This window comes from Gopherus flavomarginatus, chromosome 2, assembly GCF_025201925.1.
Source record: "Gopherus flavomarginatus isolate rGopFla2 chromosome 2, rGopFla2.mat.asm, whole genome shotgun sequence".
In the NCBI taxonomy this organism is placed as follows: Eukaryota; Metazoa; Chordata; order Testudines; family Testudinidae; genus Gopherus; species Gopherus flavomarginatus.
The window spans coordinates 202,100,322-202,124,842 of record NC_066618.1 but is presented as its reverse complement, the minus strand read 5'-3'; the positions used below and the strand labels follow the sequence as shown (position 1 = coordinate 202,124,842).

The 24,521-nt window shown below is 37.8% G+C and overlaps 1 protein-coding gene and 1 long non-coding RNA gene across 8 annotated transcripts in view; one reads left to right on the top strand and one right to left on the bottom strand.

Moving 5' to 3' along the window:
- Positions 1-24,521, bottom strand: part of TMX3 (thioredoxin related transmembrane protein 3) — a 58,191-nt gene that overhangs the window by 17,813 nt on the left and 15,857 nt on the right. For 4 of the 7 annotated variants that reach the window (XM_050938832.1, XM_050938829.1, XM_050938831.1 and 1 more), the window contains exons 6-9: positions 23,678-23,758; positions 20,913-21,012; positions 18,202-18,279; positions 14,596-14,662 (exon numbers count right to left, since the gene is read on the bottom strand). In XM_050938832.1, coding sequence (XP_050794789.1) covers positions 14,596-14,662; positions 18,202-18,279; positions 20,913-21,012; positions 23,678-23,758 — 326 coding nt within the window. Of the gene's footprint in view, positions 1-574; positions 2,577-14,167; positions 14,287-14,595; positions 14,663-18,201; positions 18,280-20,912; positions 21,013-23,677; positions 23,759-24,521 lie in introns of those variants that run through there. The other 3 variants (XM_050938834.1, XM_050938835.1, XM_050938833.1) reach the window with 3 other exon arrangements.
- Positions 2,564-3,731, top strand: LOC127044263 (uncharacterized). The gene is made up of 2 exons (XR_007772441.1): positions 2,564-2,713; positions 3,095-3,731. It is a non-coding gene; the product is annotated as an uncharacterized LOC127044263 (long non-coding RNA).

Sequence of the window (24,521 nt, the reverse complement as noted above, 5' to 3'; positions counted from 1 at the left end):
CTTCCACTTTTGGAGATATGGGTTAAACTCTTAAGTGGAAAAAAAAAGTTTGGTGATTTCATACATTCCTCAAATGTTTAGAAAGGGCATGACTGACAGCATATTCTTCAGAAAAGCCCAGAGGGACAGTAAAAGGAAAGCAACACAGTTCTATCAAAAGACAGACCACTGATTATGTGTATTAAATTGGAAATATGGAATTTTCTTCACTCTAATGTTTTACAGTATTTTAACTGCAAATAAAACCAACAATTTTTGGTGATTTTTAAAGACTTTGTTTTCTCAAACCGCAAAATCAATTTTCTATGTATCCACGATACTGTTGATTTCAAAAGGCAATTATGATGCAAGTTGGCAAAAAGGAATGGTTAACATCCTCTAAAATTTAGAAATGAAATTACAGAATAAAGCAGTAAGGACACAAAAGGAAACGAAGTTGTTATACTAGTATGGACTTAAAATACAATAAAATGCCCTGTATGCTGGCAGATGCAACCACCACCACACGTTGAGCTGAACAACAGATATTTGGACACAACAACATAGAATGAGTCATAATGGGAGACTCTTAACGTCAACTAGTAAGAGGTTAATGCTTCCAGATATGACTAATCAAACATCTGCTAAGGCGTGAAGGGTACAGCTAACCTGAGATTTTAAAAATAGCCCATTCTTGAGTTAACAAAGCACCCTTCATTTCCTGTACCAACTCTCAAAAGTTCTTCATGCTGAAACATGCTTCCCTCCTTTCTTGTTTGTTCAGATAATAAAACAAAACAAAAAACAATGGCATAATAGTTTTATAACAAACTTTTAAAATGAATTCATTATGGAAAACGAAAAAGAAAAGGCATGGGAAAGATTATTCACAAAGAGTAATTTCTTTACTAGCAAATAGTTGCTCTTGAGACTTGGAATTTTTTTTTTAGCTTAAATAGTATTAATGTAGGGGTTTTAAACATTGAAACAGGTTTCAATTCATAAAACAATAGCAAGTAAACATTAGCCCATTTTCCAGAAGACCCAATAAATCTATGAGGCTATATGACACATTTATGCCCACTATCTCACTCAAATGGGTTTATAGCAGAACTACAAATTCATTTAGGGGGTAGTGTGGTCTAGTGGTCAGGATGCTAAATTAGGAATCAGGAGGTATGAATTTATTCCTGGCCCAGACATTAAGCCATTATGTGACCCTGGACAATTCACTTTACTATAATAGAACTCCACTTATCCAACCCTTTGTTATCCAGCTCTCTGTATTAACTAAAAACCAGCGCTCACAGGTCCAGAAGCAGACGATCTCCGTGTTGGCTGCTAGATAGAGCTGCTGCCTTGCACTTTTCCATTCTCCGGATTATCTGAATTTTTGATTATCTGATCTGGCCGTGGTCCCAGTTAGACTGGATAAATAGGTTTCTGCTGTACTTTCCCCTCTCAGCCTTTATCACTTCTATTTAGATTATGAGCTCTTTGGGGCAGGGACTATTTCCTAATGTTTGTATAACACCTAGCACAATGGGACCCTGATCTCAGCTGAGGTTTACAGGTGTAGATGTAATACAAATAAATCATAATCATTAATTATTTAGGCACATTTATCAATTAATAAGTAAGATTTAAATGAAGTGATAGTCCTATTGTACAACTTTCTGGCCTCTATATTAAAATTGTTTTTATTATATCAATGTATTTTCTTTAAGAAACATGAAACATCATGGCTTGAGTAAAATTCATTAACACCGTCAACAGTGACAAGAGCTCCATGCAGATGGACCCCAGCACCTATGCAGAGACGCATTGATGTTTGGCACAGATATCTGCATGAAACTCCTTGAACAGTTGGGTTTAATTGTAGACATTAAGTAACTAGTACTTTTTAGCTTTGCTTTTATTTCTGTTCTTGTGATTCTAAATTTTTTTCTTTTGCTTTGTGGCAAAGGCACACCAGAGCCTATTTTTAACTAAATGGGACAAGGAACAAAAATCATTTATAAATACAACAAGTGATATTTTAGTTACACTAGATTAAGGTAAAATATAGCCTAATAGGGAGGGAATTTTAGGAGTATTTTGTTTTCCTATCTTGTTATTCTGTGAGGCAGGAGGACTCAAAGAATTGCATAGGGAATTGAAGAAAATCTAACCCCTGATAATGTTGCTAACCTATCTAGAATTCTATAATGAGAATTTATTGTAAAATAATTAAAAATAAACCTGACACATGAAAGACAAGTCTATTTTTTAAAAAGCTGATTTTGGATTTCATTTCTTCAACCATTCACACTTTTGTCTAAACATTCTTTTTATACAAATCAGAAGTTGTTTTTGAAAATATTTCACTGCTATATTTCCATGTGGCCATTCATCTGGTCTATACTGGGTTCTGGTGCTTTATCAACACAAATTGAAAAAAAGGCAGTTTAGTACTTAAATTATACGTTTCAACAATTTTTTATTTCTGATCTGACAGCAGCAAATTATAAGATTAACCAACTGCAGTTTAAACTTGTAAAGTTTCGGTTTTGGTTTCCATTCTGAAGCAGGTTTCTGGGGAAATCCAACCTCCAAGCCTAAGACAAAACAAGCATACACAGACAGACAATTTCATTTGGGAGGAAAGAACAAAGAGGCAAATCATTGAGGCAAGCAAAAGATTTTCATTATCCTCATCAGAAATGTCTCATTTCAGTCTACTATTAATCCTATGGTAAGTGAATATTTAATTTTTTTTTTTTACTTTGCCAGTATGAGAGGGTGAAATAAAAAAGATAATAATTTTATGTTTCTGATTAAAATGAAAAAAGATAAGTGTGATCCTTTCTATGTGTCAGTCTAGGTATCTAACTTTAAAAAAATGTAGGTAATATTTAAATATTTAAAATTTCAAAATTAAGTTGACTGTTGTCAAGACCATATGCTAAAAACAATTAAACACATTTTAAACAACTGAGTAAGGAAAAATATTTTCTGAATTTTGTTTGTTTGATTTAAATAAACCCGAGCACTATTAGGAAAAATGTCAGGTTAAATGGATGCACAAATGTCATACAATCCACTAGTTTTAGTAATAATTTTATCCTTTTTTTAGGCTAACTTCTCAAATGCATAACAGAAAAATCATGGATATAACTATTAAATTCAAGCTGCCAAGTCAAATAATGGAAATACAGCTCAAGAGTGAAGATCAACAATTAATAGACACTTTGAAGAGGATTCACTTTAGTCTTCCTTGTGGTATCCAACAAAGGGAGACCACGGTCACTGATAGAAGACTGCTGTCTTATATGTTTTTAATCAACAGAATGACTAGAGTGGATATATGGACATCTGCTCATTTAGTCAAAAGAATTTTCCTGCAGATATCAGAGGCATTACATTCTTCCACCACTGGAAACAAGTCTATAAAACAAACCATTATTAACCACCAAACTAGGTCATACACTTATCAAAAAGTGATAAAATACACTGGCACAGTGGTAAGAAAAGCAGTGAAATAAAAACATAGGGTACTGGAAACAGGGCAAGTGTGCAAATTAAGTTTTGGGAGTTGGGACTTGAACTAGTTATCACATACCCTTTCCAAAATTCAGACAACCATAGTTAATATCATTGAGGATGGCAACAACTTTATCTAGAACAATCCAGAGGAAACGTTCATGGAAACTAGTCTCTTGAATAAAAGCCTAAAGAATTCTGAATAAAATCTGTGTGCAGACACCCTCAAATTATTTCGTGTATATTATAAAACACTTACCATTTCATAGCACTTCTGCTCCTTCCTGTTGTTTTTATGTAAATAGCTGACATTTTGCAATGTGAAATTTCTAATGTTTTCCCAATGTTTACAAAAATAAATGTTTTTAAAAATATAGCTAAAAAGTGTAAATCTGCTCTCTTTCCTGTATTTTTTTTTAATTTATTAAAGAAATGTTACCATACCAGTTGTTTTACAACACAAGTTGGTCTCACATCTGAAAACTATTTACTTTTCACAACCCCCCACAATTGTAGAATATGTTATTTAGTCTAGTGGCTTGTCACAGTAAGTTACAGATGTCAGTCTGGCCACGGTTGGGGAGCAGGAGGACTAACATTTTACAGAAAGACATTCCAAGTCATTGTTTAACACTACTTACATGTACAGAAAGACATTAATATTGATAAAAATAGAAATATAGTAATTTATTCTTCTAATTGTTATTACAAACTATCATTTGACTTTGCTGAATTTACAAAGATATAATTATTTTCACATGTACGATACTAGTAGAATGATAGCTCACATGCTTTCGATTACTTAATGAAACGAAAATTTCAAGCTAATTAAGGAAATTCCTAAATCTCTCTCTGTGAGCCAGTAACAGGCACCAAATGTCAAAGAGGATGACACTTCCTTAGCCATAAAACCTTATTTATTACCTCCAAGCATGTTTATATAGGTTATATGATGCAGCTTGAAAACTTCTGTTTTACTTTAACATTCTAATGTATTTTCTTAAATACATCCTTAAAAACATAATAAATAAAGTGTCAGTTATTCCAACTTGTTCTTTGTATAGAATATATGATAGGAGTTTTTAATTACAAACATATACAAATGGGAGGTAGTAAATCTAGAAACCGTGTCATCTCAAAGAACAGAACACCTCCCCCCATGCAAGACATTAATGTAGAACAGACATGATTGTTATCTCAAGAAAATAAACTTTGTAAGATGTTTACGTTTTAGAGAGATACCTGGTTGTGTAAAAGAATGTGAGGATATTCTTTATTTAGGATATTCAAAAGAGGAGAGTTCCTTAGGATGTGTTTTCAGACCTATACCTAAATCACCCTCCCCTTTGCAAAAAAAATCTTTAGTTTAAACTCTCACAAAGAATTCTAGAAATATCCTTGTTGAAACTGATTTATTTAATAAACACTCTGAAGTCTTCATTCTTCAAAAGTTAAGGAAACATTTATTGATGGGAAGTATTTTGCAGAATATATTGGTTCTTTCAACACACAGATGAAAGCCTTTGTTTTCTCTCAAATGCTTCAGATGGCAAAAGCTTCTTCTGAGATGTATATTTGTGAATATTTTGTATCTACAGTAGAACCTCCGAGTTACAAACATGACAGTTATGAACTGACCGGTCAACCATACACCTCATTTGGAACTGGAGGTATGCAATCAGGCAGCAGTGCCAAAAAAAGAAAAGGAAAAAAGCAAATACTGTACAGTACAGTACTATGTTAAATATAAACTACTAAAAAAATAAAGAGAAAGTTTAAAAAAAGATTTGACCAAGGAAACCATTTCTGTACTTGTTTCATTTAAATTAAAATGGTTAAAATCAGCATTTTCTTCTGCACAGTAAAGTTTCAAAGCTGTATTAAGTACTACGTTAATGTTCAGTTGCAAACTTTTGAAAGAACAAAACATAACATTTGTTCTTAGTTACAAACATTTCAGAGTTATAAACAACTCCATTCCTGAGGTGTTTGTAAATCTGAGGTTCTATTGCAAATGTAAGTCTTCATATAACACCCTGATATAATTATCTGAATATTAATGTGTTTTATTACCATAGGAAGCTTGTTTGATGTTATAACTGAATAATAATGTAAGACGCCATGTGAATATGAAATACTTACATGAATTGGAAAATTAGTTAGTTATCTGGCAATTTTTAAGCAACTTCCTTATCAAAATAAGGAAGAGATTAAAACCCTCCCCCAAGATTAGATTGGTAAGAAGAGACAACACACTCTCTGATGACCAGTTAAGTTTAAAGACTCTCTTTAACAATCAATTATGTTTAAACAGATCTTTCAGCTCTTAAAATGATCTTTTTATAGAACGTAGGAGCATTTGGGCACATTTGAAACAGAATTTCAACTCGTATTACATCCTAAAAGAAACAAAGGGATCTTTCAGAAAATAAACTGAACAGAGTAAAAGCTCTATCTTTAAAGATGTTCTAAGAAATTCCCACCACAAGGACAAAGGCCATATAATCCTAAAGTTCAAGAATTACAATCCTGATGCATATGTATTAGGAGACTGCATATTCATGAGCTGAATATGCCACCAAGATCATCCCCTGAAGCCATCAAACAAAAGACAAGTGACAGAAGCTGGTATAAGAATTTAGTGGATCCCCTGAAATATGTGCCTTTCTCCTTCAGTGAGACTATGGAAAAAATATAAATTCTTCTCAATTGAGACATGCACTCTTATGCTTATATGTTTTTATTTTCTAATCCCTAATCTTATTACATTTACGTTTATACTGCTTTGAACCATTATAAAATCATACACTCTTACACACACCTAAACTCTCAGCATTTATCCTGGCACACGCTGTTCATCTCATCACATCTTCCAAGACAACACCTAGATAAGCAAACAGCACCAATAAGACAGAAAGAAAGAAGCCACTATATTGCATCAACACCACCTTCCAAACCCAGCACTTCTTCATCATGACTCCATTACTGAAATTTCAGCATCACTTGTGCAAGGGAGTTTGCAAAAGCACTGCCTAGAGATTAGATTTAATATATTTTCTCATTAATTTTAATAGAATACTGAAGTGCTGTTGTAATTTAAGGTATTGCCAGCCTCTCCTGTTAAAAACCCAATTATTTAAACAATGTACTCCTGGGAAGAAGACATGCTAATCTTGGTAAATAAATGAATAGTGCAATTTAATTTGAATGTAAAATTCTTAATATTTAATTTGCCTGCCAAAAAACTGGTCCTTAAATGGCTTCCTTTCAGTAAGAATTAAAATCATCTTCAGTTTCACAGAACTTAAAATCACTTACATTTGCCCATTTATAAACTGTTTAGATTATCCATTGGTTTCACCAATCTTTCAAACAAAGTTTCATTGCCCAACTATATGTTTTATTTATTAATGATCAACTAATACAGGACTCTCTGCTGATTTTTGGAATAATGTACTTTGGTCTTATCTCAACTAGAGAAGATTGTGCTCACCAGAGAAGACCTTCTCTTGAGGTGTAATCTCTGCTGAAAGGTCTCCACAGAGAGACATACACAAGAGCCTGTAGTGGAAGTAAACATTGTTTATTGCTTATGTTCTGTTTTTGTTTTATTTTGTTCAATTATTGTCTCTTTCTTTCTTTCTTTCTCTTTCTTTAGTAATAAAATAGTCATAGTTAATAACTGACTTCTGTGCCTGTCTTTAATTGTGGTGTCCCTTACGGCATAGTAAAAAAAACTAAAATAGTCTGAGTCACATCCCTGAACTGGCATTGAGACAATTAATATTTGGCCTAACATTTCTAATTTCTCCAGACTGCAAGTTTTAGTAATTTGGGGGATAAAATTACTTGGCATTCAACACCTGAAAACATCCTTTCTAGTTATCATATCTTATGGTTTTTCATATTACAACTGGTATCCCTGTGACTGTCTATTTCACCCAGCATCAGCAGGAGGAGGGCAGGAAGATGGGTGTGAGATAGCTATTATCTGTTCTGTGCTGGTTTCTGGTCTCATCCTCTATAAATACTGCAGCAGGAGCAGTAATGCTGTCTAGATCAGGGGTCGGCAACCTGTGGCATGTGTGCCAAACAAGGCACACGAGCCGATTCTAAGCGGTACGCAGCTGCCTGCAGCGGTCCCGGCCCCCAACCCCACTCAGCCCCCCCGCCCACCACTCTCCCCTACAGGGGCAGGAGGCAGAAGCTTGGTTCTGCAGCAGCCAAGCTTCCCCCTCCCCCACTTCTTCCCCCAGCATGGTGCTTTCCTGCCCCGCCCCCTCTTCTTCCCTGCGCCAATCAGCTGATGGCCCTAGCGAGCGGGAGACAGAGGGGGAAGAGCAGCAGCCTGCATGCAGCTTCGTAGAGGATGCAGAGAGAGGTATGGACGGAGACTTGGGGAAGGGGGTGGAACAGGACATATCCCTTCCAGCCCCTGGCCATGAGCCACTCAGGGCAGGGGGCTGGGAGCACCTCTACGAGCCGAGCATCCCAGCCCTCTGCCCTGACCCCCCTCCACACACACTGAGCCTTCTGTCCTGCACCCCTCACACCCCAACACACCCAGCCTTCTCCTCTGCACCCCCACACACCCCCAGCCCTCTGCCCTGACCCTTGAACCCTCCACACCCAGCCTTCTTCCCTACACCCCTCCCACACTCCAGACCTCTGCCCTGATCCCTGAACCCCAACACCCCAGCCTTCTGCCCTGAACCCCTACCCCCAGCCCTCTGCCCTGCACTCTGAACCCCCCTCCCAGGTCTGGGGTCCCCGCCACAGGCCCTTCTCAGCCCACTACCGGCCTAGGTGAACAGAACCCCAGGCTGGCAGCAAGCTGAGCAGGCTGGTGGTGTAAGATCAGCATTTTAATTTAATTTTAAATGACAAACATTTTGAAAACCTTGTTTACTTTACATACAATAGTTTAGTTATATAATACAGACTTACAGAAAGAGACCTTCTAAAAACGTTAAGATGTATTACTGGCATGCAAAACCTTAAATTAGAGTGAATAAATGAAGACTCGGCACACCACTTCTGAAAGGTTGTCTCCCCCTGATCTAGATACTTCCTAAACCAGCTATCTGCGCCACTCCGGACAAACTACTACTTTACTTGTGCAGATTTCTAAGGGAATCAACTTCTGTAAAAGTTTTAAGCCTGATGCACCACACATTTTTTTAAAAGAAAAAAATTAATTAAATTTCTGAACTCAGATCATACAAAAAAATCACTTTTTACATTAGGTCAATTACATTTAAGCCTGAAAAAGGGACAAAATATAGTCACCAAATTTTAGCCTTGACCGATAGTAAGCTATTGAGGTTTAAAGAGAGAAACTGGTATCCCTATATGTACAGTGATTCCAGTACAAGGATTTTAACAAAACTCTTCAGTTTCAGACTGCCGAGGAATAACAAACAGTTACAGTACCTACTTTTCTGTGACTGTTGTACTTTCAGATGTGTTGCACATGTCCACTCCACTGCTGATGTATGCACAACTCAGGAACAGCTGTTTGAGATTTTTCCCTCAGTAGTATCCACTGGGGCAGCACAAAGTGCCCTCCGGTGACTTGCACCACAGCACACAAGTATAAAGGGGCCATGCTGCCCCTGTCCCCCATCCCCTCAGTTCCTTCCTACCAGAGAGATTCAGTGAGAGGAAGGGGAATAGGTCATGGAAAGATAAGTGCAACACATCTTAAAGAACAACAGTTATGGAAAGGAAGATAACAGTTTTTTCTTCTTTGAGGGATTGCACATGTCCATTCCACTGTAGTTGACTCACAGGCAGTTCAAACTGGAGGTGGGCTCGGAGTCTAACAGAGACTATAGGACTGCTCGTCCAAATATGCATTATTTCTAGATTAATGAGAGATGGCCTTGTGAAACACATATAGTCTGATGACAAGGCTGCCATGCTACAAATGTCCAATATGGGTACACAAGCCAGAAAGGCTGCAGAAGTTACCTGTGACCTGCTTGAGTGAGCCACTGCTTTACCTGGTAATGCAATATTAGCCAATCAGTAGCATCAACAAATAGAGATGGAAATCCAGGTAGAGATCCTCTGGGTTGCCCTTTACTCTGCCTGAAAATGCAACCAAGAGTGGAGACCAAAATCCGAAAGGCCTAGTCCCGATGCAGGTAAAAAGCCAAAGCTCTAACATCTATAGTGTGGAGCTTCTCTTCCCCTTTACTGGAATGAGGCTTTGGAAAGAAAGTTAGTAAATCAATTGTTTGATTAATATGAAGATTAGAACCTACGTTAATAATTCTGGGTGTGCACGAAGGAAAACCTTGTCCCTAAAAAAAAGTAATTGTACAAGAAGGCTCTGATTCTAAAGTTCCCCTAGCCTCCTGGCTGAGGTTACACCTTCATAGACAGGCGTACCAGCAAACCAATCGCTAGCTGCTCAAAGGGGAGATCCACCAACTTTGCTAGCACTAAATTTAAACTTCACCGTGGAACCAACTTATGAACCTGTGGGTATAATTTGAGCAAACCTTTTAGCAATCCGATGGACATGGGTTTTGAAAAAACTCATTGGTTATCCATGGGAAGATGGAAAGCTGAGACAGCCATCAAATGGATTCGGATGGAACTAAGAGTTCACTCCAGTTTTTTCAGAAACATAGGACAGCCCAAGATATGGCAAACTGGTGCTTGAGCTGAGGGGAAAGCCTCTTTGTATGGACCAAATGGAAAATCTCTTCCATTTAGCAAAAAAGTAGACCTAGCTAATAGGCTTCCTACTATTTAGCAGAACTTCCTGCACACTCTTAGAGCAAACTCATTCAGAGTTTATCAGCTATGAAGCATTCAAGCTGTCAAGTGGAGGGCCTGTAAATTAAGATGGAGGTGGCTGTGGTCCAGGGAGATCACATGCACATCTGTCAGGAGAGGCAGCATATGTCTGATCGACAGGACTAGTAGACTTGAAATCAGGGCCACACTGAGGCTACTAGAAAAAAGCGAGCAGAATCTTACTTGACTTTGGACAGAAACAGAACCTGAAGGAAAGCATAGGCATTTTGAACAGTGTAGGAGGAAAGCATATGCCAGTGAACTGTGACCACTCAGGAACAAAAAAAAAAAATGACATTTTTTGTTTGGTCTTGCTGCAAACAGGTCCAATTTGAGGCATTCCCCACCACTGGAAAATGGACATGGACACACCTAGGTGAAGAGATGACTTGTCGTGACCTGAGAATGACCTGCTCAGGTGGTCTGCCTGTGTGTTTTGAACTTCTGGAAAGTAGGCAGCTCTCACGCTGATAGAACTGGCGATACAGAAATTCCAAAGGAGAATCGTGTTCTGGCATAACTTTTCCAAATGCCCTTCCTCCCTACTCCACCACGCCTGTTTACACAGAAGATGACCGCTGTGTTGTCTGTGAGTTCAACAAATTCCACCCTTAATATTCATACGGAACGCCAAGCGAACTAAAAGGATGGCCCAAAGTTTACTGATATTTATATGGAGAGTTATATCCTGAAGAGACAAAAGGCTCTGAGAGTCTGAAAGGGACCTAAATGAGCTCCCCAATCAGACCTGATACATCTGTGACCAGAGTGAGTGCAGATTCTACCCACCAGTCAGAGAGGACAAGACCTGAGCTTTATTTGAACTACCATGTCTATATGATGATGGGTCGGTGAGTACACTCAGGCTAGCCTGGCATGCTGCACCAAGTTTGAGGTAATTCTGAAACACAGTGAGAGGATGCACCTTTAGATCTAGACCAATGACCCGCATTGTTTGGAATCTCTGCTCCAGCAGGAAACCCCTGACCTTTGTAGAGTCTAGGACTGCCCAAATACATTTTATTATTTCAACAGGTATCAGGATAGATTTCTCTGTACTGATTAGGAGCCAAAGAGCATAAAAAGTAGACTAAATAGTGGCTAAACCTGAGACCAGGACTGGCCTTTCACTACCCAGTCATCCAGGTAGGGGAACACTTGGACTCCTGACCTTCACAAGAATGCTGCTACTACAGCCATGCATTTTGTGAATATGAGGGGTTGCTGGTGGCAAAAGACAGTACTCCAAATTGGTAGTGGGACCCATTGATCATGAATCTGTGGCTCTGGTGAATGGTGTGAAAATAAGCATCCTTTAAGTCAAGGGCAGAACACCAGTCCCTAGGATCTAAAGGAGGAATAATAGATGCTAGAGTAACCCTCCAGAATTTTGTTTCTTTAGGAACTTGTTTAGCTGCTTTAGATCTAAAGTAGGTCTGAGACCTCCACCTTTGCCTTAGAAAGTAACAGGAATAAAATCCCTTCCCTCTGAATGACATGTGAACTTCTTTTATGGCTCCCTATGGAGGAGAGGCTGGATCTCCTGAAGCAGCATGTTCTCGGGAGCACGGTCCGTGAAGAGGAACATGGAATGGGAAGGGGAAGAGAAATAAATTGAAGAACATATTCCAACTCAATTATACTTAAGACCCACTGATCCATGGTGATGAGGCTCCAATGCTTAGGAAGTGGGATAGGTGGTTGGCAAAAATTGATGTGGGGAAAGATATTGCTCTGATAAGTGGCAGACTGTTCTCGATCAACAGGTCAAAATGATTGTTTAGAGGACCCAGTTTTCCTAGAACTGGCAACTTAAGAAAAGGGAAAAAAAGGATGCCTCTTGTAATTTCTGCTCCCCTTTTTGGTCCTGAGTACTAGGCAAGCCGGGCTGGAACTGCTGTGGGTGGAACTGTTTTCTTTTAGCCACACGTGTACAGTTCCTCAGAGACTTTAGGGTCACTGTTGAATCTTTAAGGCTATGAAGCCGCTCATCTGTCTTACCAGAAAAGAGCAAGGGGCCTTCAAATGGGAAGTCCTGAATGATCTGTTCAACTTCTGGGACAAGACATGATGGCTACAGCTAAGACCTATGCCGCATAGTGATGAAGGAAACCTTTGCTCGAGCTGCATCCAAGTTCACCTGCAATGCCATTGTAGCAATCAATCTGTCCTTCCACCACAGCAGTGAACTCCTGCTTTGCCTCATCAGGAAGCTTCTCTTTAAACTTCAGGACATTATCCCACAGGCTGAAATCATATCAAACCAGCAGAACCTGCTGGTTCACGCTCCTAGGCTGTAAACCTCCTATGGAATATAGCTTCCTGCTGAGTAAGAGTAGCTTTTGGGGTACAGGCCTGGTGTCCTGGTCTCTCTCTTTCATTAGCAGCAGTGACTACTACGGAGCCTGGAGGATGGTGGTTATAAGAGTGCTCAAATCTTTGTGAAGAGACATCTGCTCTCCACCATTTTAGCAGTGGGAGGCAAGGAAGATGGGGATAGCCATAAAACTTTGACAAGTTCCGGATAGCCTTATTAACAGGAAAAGCTACCCTGGAGGGCCTTGCAAAGCCTGTGTGACCTTTCTGGCACCTCTTGTAGATGGATATACAGAGCTGCAACCAACCTTCTCAATAAGTCTTGATCATCTCTGAAACCATCAGGAGAGAGAGAAGTAGATTCAGTCACCACTGCCTCATCATGCAACATAGGACCCTGCTATGTGCAGGCCATTGATCCTTAGAGTGCTGAGGCTTGTGGCAGGTCCTACAGTGGGCAGGAACCCCACTAGGGCTGCTAGGCATGCTCAGGTAGAGACATGAACGATCTGACCTTGGAGTCAGATGAGGAGTCCGCTTCCTCAGACCATGGTGGAGCTGACTCTTTCAGTTGCAGAGAGACCTGTCTTGAATCGGGAGATCAGGGTTCTGGCTGGGATTACTGCTGAACTCTACAGAAAGGAGACAACTGTAGAAGTCATCGGTACTGAACAATGCTCTGGGGCTAAAGTTGGGACTGTGGGAGCGTGCTCTTTCAATCTCAATACTCTGAGAGATTTCTGAACAGCAGGGGAAGCCAGCACCAATAGTTGCACAACTCTCTGGCTTCTTCAAAAGCTTCAGGTGTAGATGGCACTGGAAAGGGCTCCTGAGTCTGTGATACCAAAAGGTGCACCTGTCCTTCAGGAATTAGCCTTCATGGGCTCCAGATTCGGCAGACCCTCTTGGCTTATGGACTATGCCTGGGTGAACTTCTTTGAGCATGCCGCCAAGTCCTTGCCTCTTCTTGGTACCTTCACTGTAGACTTTGAAGGCCCTGGTATCGAGGTACCAGTAACAAGGATCTGCCTCTGGACTCAGTCAGAACACGGAATTACTCCTAACAGACTCATATGTGCTAGATACTGTAGCCCATAGGGCTGGCTTGCTAGTTTAGCCTTCATTATATTCAGCCGTAACCAAGAAACCTGCAGCCCTGTATCCTTTAAGACATTAGCTTAAGCAAGTTAGCATAAGTTAGTAAAAGCATGTTTCAGTGAGCCTGTAACCTTTGGCATAGATAGATGTTCTAACAGTTATCCTCAGAGTTTGGGGAACTCAGACTAGCTTACTCAATAGTGAAAGTTGGAGTTTAACAGTAAATACCTACAGAAACATGGGAAAAAAACTGTAAACCAGCTTAAGCAAGAAGTGATGGGTATGATAATGAGTTAAAGTGGTATTAATATGTATTAATAGGCTAACCTCAGGATAAATACATTTCGATATTATGTCAGTGAAAAGAATAAATTTGGGCATGGAGGAATGAGCAATAGCATAAAATACTCATATGGTGCTCAAGCACTATAATAGGGCATACCACCATGTGAAGAGGAGTCTTTTAGCTGCTTTCCATCATTCAACTCTTCAGCTCTACTATTAATCTTGGGTAGTGAGTAACCAAAATCATTGGACTCATTTGGCATGCTAGTAATCTACCTGTAACATGCAAGAGTATATTCAAGCAAAAAAATGCAAAGCCAAATTTCAGTTGCTTCCATCTTTACTTCATTTATCACAGCTGAACAAAATTCTCACTCCTGTTCCATTAAAGAAAAAAAAAAACAGACTTACGTAACAGATCTAAGAACAGCAATTCTCCCTTTCTCTCCTTCACAAAGAAAAGATTATCCAATATAAACCTGGACAATCTTTTTAAAATTTCTCTTTCAAAAAGAATGCCTGTGTTTTGATTTCCCTCAAATATACTTTGAGTATTTTGCCTGTACAGTGCACACTTGTACTTACCATCATATACAAAGTAAGTTCCATCCTTGAAGACCACAACAGCAGGCAATTCAGGAAGTGTCACATACTAAAAGAGTGAGAGATGACTTTTACTCATCCCATGGATGATTAAGACAGGTATTTTAACTGCACAAATCTTAAACTCACCAGTCTGAAGTAAAAAAACTCAAATAATTAAACAGGACATTTAAATATTCTCTCAGCCTTGTTTATAATATAGAAGCTTGGAAACATACCCCCTTTGCTTCCTCTTTTAACAATTTTATCTTTTTTCCATCCCAACTTTTAAAAAAAACTAATTTTATGTGACAATTACATTTTTGTTTAGATTTCCAATTTCCTAATTTATATTAGTAGTTTCTCCAGCACTAGGAACTATATTTCTTGCTCAAAAGCTGATGCATTCAATGAACAGAAAACAAAAGGCTTTTGTATATCGCATTAAAAATGTTTTAGGAGGATGAGGTTAGTTTCTTGACAAATAAGTTGTGGATTTTTAACAAGACAAGTATTTTAAATCTCTCTCCCCTCCACACACAGGTGGCAATTTTAAAACAAAAAACATTTCCAAAATAAAAATGATATTCTTCTATCGTACCTGAGAATGTTAGAAACCTGGTTCTTTTTTGGCTTCTTTTACACTTCTTGGCCCCATTATCTGTGCCCCAGGGAGCTCCATAAAGGGCAGAGGTCACTAAGGCTGTCTGGGGGCTGGTTTGGTCCCTGGCACAAATTACATCAGACTCATAAATCAGAGCTACCAGCTTTAACTCTACCTTTACTATCCTGCTCTAGAGCAGAGGTGGGAGTTGTGAAATAGAATAACGTACAATAATAAATTAGTGCAAGTGGGCAGGGTTAAAGTTTGAGCACCTTAAGTGAGAATTACATAAAATTTACACTTGCTTGTTTTACAATTTGCTTATTTTCCTGCAGGATATTTTTAAAAAACTATAGCTAAATAGTTCTTCTGCAGTATACTTGTGATCAAAATATCTCGTAGGGCTTGGCTTTACAAATGTTAAACCTCAAAGCACTTGTGACTATATTGTAAAGTACATACAACTACAGCAAAAGAAGGTTAGACTCTTAACTAAGTAACCTAATTTTCAGAAGTGCCATCCACCAATAAATTCTACTGAGGCTCAGAAGCCATAGGTAAATAAACGTAGACTTAGAAACCAAACTTTAATGAATATTTTTTGAAAATCTTGGACAAATGACTTATGAAAGTTGTTACAGCGAGTGAGTGGAAGAACCGATAATATATACACAGCCTCCGGACTCTAGCCTCTAGACAACACTTCCCTTATAACGTTACGAAAACAGTGATGCAATGTGTTTTTTCTAACATTTTGTTTTTACAATCAATTTTATTGTAGCACTAGGCTCAGTAGGTTTTAAACAGCTGCTTTATGAAAAATAATGCATTTATTAAAGTTACAGGATTTTTAAGTCATGCAATCTCAAGTCATTTAACATTGCAGACATAATCCCTTGACAAAACCACCCCATTAAACAGATATGGTTTTTAAACTCTTCTCTAATGCAGTAAACTAGCATAACATTCAAATCCCATTCCCTAGTATCAAGCACATAAAACTGCTCTTTCCCAGCTACAAATGCATAAGACTTCCCACGTCTCAACTTCATCTCGGGAAATCTGATAGTACATTTTGGCTTCCTTGAAGATTCTGGGGTTTGTCACTGGGACTGAGACAGCTCAGTTAATGAGGGACAACTCAGTATGAGAATTGAGTTTTTGCACCTGTTTCCTGGGTGGTACTTTGAAGCATCTTGGGAACCCATTTTTGGGCTGGAGTTTGGGATGAGAGTTCTTCCTGTCCTTTCCATTCCAGGGACCCTTTTTCCTCCCAAAAATCTGCTATATGCACAATTTATACATTCTCACTAAAGGAGAAAGCATGCACAGATAATTTTCAGCATACTATATTTTAAAGTTCTAAATTTATTTCTTCAATTTTGTCAAAAGGTGCTAGTCCTCATTAAGGATTCAGTGAATGGCAATTCTGATTTTGTTTTTCAGAACTGTATTTCAGAAATAATTATATGTAAAGTCTCGAATAATTCAGTTTTGGGTTCAAAATCAGTTTTGATAAATTAGATGATCTTGAAACTAGGATTATAACAAACTGTGTCCTGCAATCCTACTTCTTCTATTTAAATCCCTATTACACGTCAGTGTCTTCTCTGAAAAAATCATGCGGTCAATGCAAAACAGGACTGCCTGATTAACTAACAAATATTGCAACAACAAAAAAACAACAGTTAGTGAAACTTTTCCACTGAATTTCAAGTTCTTATAATGAATAATTTGATAGGATGTTTTCCCTCTTTTAAAGACAGAGGTTTTAATACTGCTGGTGATCAATATGCTAATACGTAAATAGAAGGTAACAGAGTATTCCATAACTATAACTCAATTCCAAATCCTTGTTTTCTCTATTAGATTCTTTATTCATTAGAGAGTGATTACTATTACTAACCAGTGATTTATTATAACTGACCAGTTTCCTGTAGCGTTTGATGTCAAAAACAGCAAGAATTAAAAGGCTATGGTTGTGTTGAATACAATTTAAATAAGAGGAGGAAGTACAGTAACTCCCCACTTAGAGTCAGAAATGTTGTTTCGTTGCTGATCAATTAGGGAACATGCTCATTTAAAGTTGTGCAGTGCTCTCTTCTACATCATCTGGCAGCCACCTGCTTTGTCCACTGCTTGCAGGAAGAGCAGCCTGGTGGGGGCTTGGAACCAGGGTGGACTGGAAGCCCCACATCAGCACCCCCTATCAGCTCCCCAATCCCCTAAGTTCCCTGTGCAGCAGCTGCAGAGCAGGCTAGCAATTGCAGCTATCCCTCCCCCTACTGCCATGTGCTGCTCCTGCCCTCTGCCTTGGAGCTGCTCCCTGAGCCTCCTGCTTCCTGTTGGTGGAGGGGGAGAGAAGGGGAAGGGTAATGTCAGGGTGTCCCCCTCCCCCTGCTCCTACACCCCGCTTACCCCTTTTCTCCATATAGAGCAGGGTGAGGACAGGGACAGAGCGAGAGAGAGAGAGAGCCTGGGGCAGCAGCAGCTGTCAACTTCCTGATCCACTTCAAAAGACAATGCACTTAAGAGTGGGTCAGCTTACTTAAAGGGGCAGTGTGCATTTCTTTCTCTCTCCCAGACACAAGGTGTGTGTCTATCTCTGCTACGCTATCTCCCCTCCATTCCTGCTGCCTTGTAGTGTGAGAGGCTACATTAACAACGCGTTAGCCCTTGAGGGCTCAGCCTAGTGCTAGTTCATCATTTAGCTTAGCAGCAAGGTATTCCCTGGGAAATAGTCCACCCTCTAACTTCACCACCTCAACCAAGTTTCACAATCATCATAGCTGTGAACAGTATTGTTGGTTGTAAATGTATAGTATGTGTATGTGTGTATATATTAGTTTTTTGTCTGGTGAAAAAAATTTCCCTGGAACCTAACCCCCGCCATTTACATTAATTCTTATGGGGAAATTGGATTCGCTTAAAGTCTCATTTTTCAGGAACATAACTACAACATTAAATGAGGAGTAGAGTTGAAGTATCTGATAAAGTCAATTTACCTCAGGTAGCACCTCTTCTGAGGCAGAAAAAAAGTATGTATAGACAATTAGTTCTGAAGCAACTTCTATGTATTTCTCCTGCAAAAATACAAACAGAAAGACATTTTTAAAATTTTCTGAAATCTTGATACACATATTAACAGAAAAAAGTCTATCAAAAACACAAACATTTTCTGTCTACTTTTTTAAAAGTAAAATATAAAAAGACAATGTAACAAAATTAGAACAAAAAGCTACCTGGAGCCCATCTGAACTGCATGTCTAAACATGTTAGTGTAAAATGATGTAGCTACGCTAGGAGCATCCCTTTTATAAATTACCTCCCCAGTGAGTATAGAACAAAAACTAGGCGAGTAATGCTGTTCCATACCATGATTCGGTGCCTGCATTGTTCCATTCAAACTAAGGAAAAAACTTGACAGACCTCAACATATCTAACTGGCTTATTTGGACTTGTATTATAAGAATATTCTTAGATAAAGACACTCTGAATTTTTCTATATTATGTTCATTTTATTTTAAAACACCAAATTCAATTTTATTTTGGCAGTACATGGATCTTAAACCACAAATAATATCTACTAATAAGTAGAACTGTCGATTAATTGCAGTTAACTCACGCAATTAACTCCAAAAAATTAACTGTGATTAAAAAAATTAATCACACTAACAAACAGAATACCAATTGAAATTTATTAAATATTTTGGATTTTTTTCTACATTTTCAAATATTTGATTTCAACTTACATCACAGAATACAAAGTGTATGGTGCTCACTTTATATTATTATTTTTTATTACAAATATTTGCACTGCTGCTTATTTACAATGTTACCTGAAAGTGAGAACAGATGTTCGCACAGCACTTTTGTAGCTGGTGTTGCAAGGTATTTACATGCCAGATATGCTAAACATTCATATGCACCTTCACGCTTCAGCCACCATTCCAGAGGACATGCATCCATGCTGATGATGCACATTAAAAAAATAATATATTAAATTTGCGACTGAATTCCTTGGGGGAGAATTGTATGTCTCCTGTTCTGTCTTACAGACATTCTGCCATATATTTCATGTTATAGCAGTCTCAGATGAAGACCCAGCACGTTTGTTTTAAGTACACTTTCACAGCAGATTTCACAAAACACAAAGAAGGCACCAATGTGAGATTTTTAAGGACAGATACAGCACTGGACCCAAGGTTTAAGAATCTATAGTACTTTCCAAAATCTGAGAGGGATGTGGCGTGCAGCATACTTCCAGATGTCTTAAAAGAGTAACACTGCAATGCAGAAACTACAGAACCCGAATCACCAAAATAGAAAATCAACCTTCTACTGGTGCCATCTAACTTAGATGATGAAAATGAACATGCGTCGGTCTGCTCTGCTTTAGCTCATTATCAAGATGAACCCGTCTTCAGCATGAAAGCATGTCTTCTGGAATGGCAGCTGAAGCATGAAGGGACATACGAATCTTTAAGGTATCTGGCAAGTAAATATCTTGCAATGCCGGTTACAACAGTGCCATGAGAACCCTTGTTCTCACTTTCAGGTGACATTGTGAACAAGAAGTGGGCAGCATTATCTCCTGCAAATGTAAACAAACTTGTTTGTCTGAGCAATTGGCTGAACAAGAAATATGACTGAGTGGACATGTAGGCTTGAAAGTTTTACATTTGTTTTATTTTTGAATACAGTTATTTTTTGTACATAATTCTACGTTTGTAAGTTCAACTTTCATAATAAAGAGACTGCACTACAGTACTTGTATTAGGTGAATTGAAATATACTATTTCTTTTGTTTTTTACAGTGCAAATATTTGTAATCAAAATAAATAAAGTGAGCACTGTACCCTTTGTATTCTGTAATGTAACTGAAATCAATATATTTGAAAATATAGAACACATCCAAAAATATTTAAATAAATGGTATTCTATTACTGTTTAACAGTGCGTTTAATCATGTGATTCATTTTTTAAATCACACAATTTTTTTAAAGATCACTTGACAGCCCTTCTAATAAGTATTAGAGCAAAAAGGACACACACCATAAAAGTACACATGCACATTATGTTAGCATAATGGAAGTGATACAGTCAACAACAGTAAGAGTTTTAGAAATTTTCTGAAGATTTTGTTAAAATGAAGACTAAACACAGACGGTTTCTTTCCACTAACTAAAGTGAAACTTACTAAGATGTACCACAGAGCTTCAGTATTAAAAGACCATAAAACCTATCCAACTAAAAAAAAAAAAATTCTCCTTTCAGTATAACTGTGCCATACAGTAAATGCTACATTAAATAACTTCTAAGTTTAACTATTTTGAATGCATGTCTTATGCCACAAAACACGAAAAATATTTGGCATTTCTAAGGTTATGTATAATTTTAAAATACTGTTTTACATTATTAGGACTGCAGAGTCCCACTACACAATGATTACAACATGAGACACAGCACTCAGACCCCAGAGATTACCAGCATGTTTGGTAAATGTCTATTTATAAACACATACATTAAGATAAAAAAAGTGTGTATATTATGCCATTATCAAAGAAGTTCTAAAATTATCAGCTTCTTACTTATAACTACAATCTCTTTAAAATATACAATTACTCTGTCACTTTTGTAGAAAAGTGAATGTACAAGTCACTTTAGGCTACCTCTATACAGCTTTTAAAAAAATGAATTTAATGAAGTTTCAAACCTTTAAAGGAGATTCCCCACCAACATACAAAAAAAATATATGATGCCTCTTGTGCACATGTTCAAACATTTTCTGGCTAGGAAGTGTCCGGATAAGAGGCCTGGGGAAAAGGAAAAGGTGAAGCATTCAGTTTTTTTTTTAAATTCAAAGAAAACATATAAGCTCATCTAAATTATACAATTCTGACCACCTATTCCACAAGTCTAAACGTGAAAATGCTAGAACTCTGTATTTAAGACTAGCATGTAGTGACTGGTGCTATAGTGCAATGGAATTTACCAATTATACCAACTTAGTAAGAAGAATTAAACAGAATCCTGATACTACATACAAGCCTTATGACATACAGTGTAATTATTTCTGAAAGAGGCAGATAAATGTGGGCATAGCAACCCGGGAATACGGGTTTTGTAAGTGATTCTAGTTTGGAGATTACCAGTATTCATAGACTACTGGAAAGTACGGAAAAGTAGTTTAGGTCCGTGTCTCTATTTTTATGCTTTAAACCCCTGGTAAGCGAGAAGAGAGGAAATTTGAATAGTCCCAAGCAGAAACTGTTCTCTAGAAGATTCTGAGTTTGTGTGCCAAAGTTGCAATTATCCCTATGGGAGAAAATTCTTGTTGGCAATTTGAAAAGAAAAGAAAACAAAAAAAAATATTTCTTTTGCTAGATTGCTAATTGTCCCAATAAAACGTCATATAAAAATCCCCCTCACCTCCACTGTTTTTGTTAATGCTGTATTTAAAATTTTAAAATACAGCTTGTGCATTAGTTCATAACTCATACAACCCACAGAATTCATTTGCTGCTATTTCTCCATCTTCTTGTAAGTAACAGAACAGATAAATACTGCATCATCCCAGGCAAGTTGATGTGTGACAGTTAAGAGAAAAGATAATTTTCTCAATAGCTCAGTTTAACACCAGTGACTCTTACACTATTCAAAAATATTTCATTTTCATTTTATAATAAAAAACAAAACAGAGTCGCACAATATGAGCTTCTACCTGGCACAGCCCATATGATTAGATATAGTGAAAGACCACTAGCATCCTAACTAAACATACTTTTTTCAGAACTGCAGATGTAAATCTGCAAACTGTATATGGTGGGGCATTTTTAAATCTGTCTCTGACACCTTAAGCAGTATCTGTTCCAAAACACAAGTGCAGCCTCAAGGATCGATTAACAGGCATTGCATCATTCTGTTCAGTGTAACTTGTTCAGTAATTAACTGCTAATGTTGCATCATTACTGAAAGCAATGTTGAAACACATTACAAAACTTAACTAAGAAGTTTAAGAGCAATTGCATCAGAAAAACTCATGTTACATATTATCACCCTATTAAAAAAAACTCTTACAACCAGGTCAGTGTGGCCAAAATATAAATGAAAATAACTAAAAATGTATTCCTGTCTTATCACACTTAATTGTTTGAGAAATAATCACCCCAAATTCACCCGAACTCTTTCAAGCCTTTACTAATAGAGTGATTTCTTCAGTAACTCCTTGCTTAATGTTGCAGTTATGTTCCTGAAAAATGCTACTTTAAGCGAAACGATATTAAGCAAATCTAACTTCCACACAAGAATTGGGGGGGGAAATGGGGGAAGGGGGTTAGGTCCCAGGGAAATTCTTTTTGGCCAGAAAAAAAGACTGTATTTTATGGGTTTAATTTCATTTAATATTCTACACAGCAATGATGATTGTGAAGCTTGGTTGAGGTGGTGGAGTAAAAGGGTGGAATATTTCCCAGGGAATGCCTTACTGCTAAATGATGAACTAGCATTCGACTGAGCCCTCAATGGTTAACCCATTGTTGTTAATATAGCCTTAAATGCTACAAGGTAGCACGAATGGAGGGAGGAGACACAACAAAAAAGAACGAGATAAATTCATGGAGGATAGGTCCCTCAATGGCTATTAGCCAGGATAGGCAGGGATGGTGGCCATAGCCTCTGTTTGGAAGAAACTGAGAATGAGTGACAGGAGATGGATCACTTGATGATTACTTGTTCTATTCATTCCCTCTGGGGCACCTGGCATTGGCCACTGTTGGAAGACAGGATACTGGGCTAGATGGACCTTTGGTCTGACCCAGTATGGCCATTCTTATGTTTTGTGAATACATTAAAACTTCCACTATGCAAAATTACAGAGGGGATGTTACATGGCTTGCACTTAACACTCTCTCCTGTCCTCCAACCCTGATCTACACAAACACATGCATTAGCTAAAAAAACAACACACAAATGAGAAACATTGCACTAGACTATGCCACAGACTTCCCTTCACTGAAATAAAGAACTATTAAATCAGATGGGGTAAAGATTAGATCGCCATTAACCAGGCTGTAGGAGGCAGCCAATACAAAAAAGTTTTGCAGAAATGCATGCAGAAAGATTGGCTTGCTACTGTCTTTACCGAGGAGTCCACTCACTGTTTAATACGTATTCCATTAATGAATGACCCCCAATTCACCTTCCAGCATGGTTAGTGGAGGTATTTAATCTAATCTATTTCTGGGCTTAACTCGATTTCCTTTACAGTTCACATCTAATTCAAACTATAATAAATGAACAAGATTGATGCCACTGATACTTGCAAAGTAATTGTAAGAATAAAAGACATTAATAGATCAAGCATCTTTCTGTCAAAGAAGCCCACCTTTTGGCTCTCCTCTGAAAAAAAATCAGATGAGGACAAACTCAATAAAACTATGTAAGTCACTGGTATCTTCAAAGAAGATTATAAATACTTACCCTGCTACTCTGTTAGCAAATTCAATTATATCATCTTTGGTTCTAGGTCCTCTATAGTTGTATGCCAAATCACCTTTTAAGCTGGAGGGGAAAAAAACCCAAAATTCTGAGGAATTGCCATTTGTTTCATCATCTTTGTTCACAACTAAAATAAATCAGTTAGCGGCATACGCAAAATCATAGCATCCCCATATTTCTAATATTCAATCATTAGTAAGCTGAGCAACTTTATTTTTCAATACATTAGCCAAAAGAATCAATCTTTAAACAGAAAAAGTATAGTTCAGTGGTACAAGACAATATAATTATATAATTAGAATGGGGGGGGGGGAGAAAAATCACTCCACACTGTAAGTTCTGCTGTAGATGTTGGCTCTTGTGCTTTCTAATGACAATACATTAGAAATACAAAAACTAGAGAAGATTTGCTCTCAGACTATGAAAAAGAACTCAGCATTTAGATCCCGTTATTAAATATTTAAAAATTCCACTTATTACTCCTTATCAAAAAAGCTTTAGAATATCCTTTTACTATTTGACAAAAGCAAAATAGTAAGGCCAAATGAAAATGATATTCTGTTGTGATAACCTACAAAGGTTTCTTAAACCTGAACACTCAGTTAATCCTCCCCTCAGTGAGGCAGATAAGAAACTCTAATATGTTACTGTATGTAATTGATGGGGTAGGATCTAACTTGCTATTATTATCAGAAAAAAATATTCAAGTAGGATTTATGACAGTGAAGAGTAACAGGATTTCCTTTGAAAGAGAATCCATCTGGGTCAGTTACATTATTTTTTGGTGTCCTTAAGATCAATTTTCTGAGCCTGAATATGTCATGAA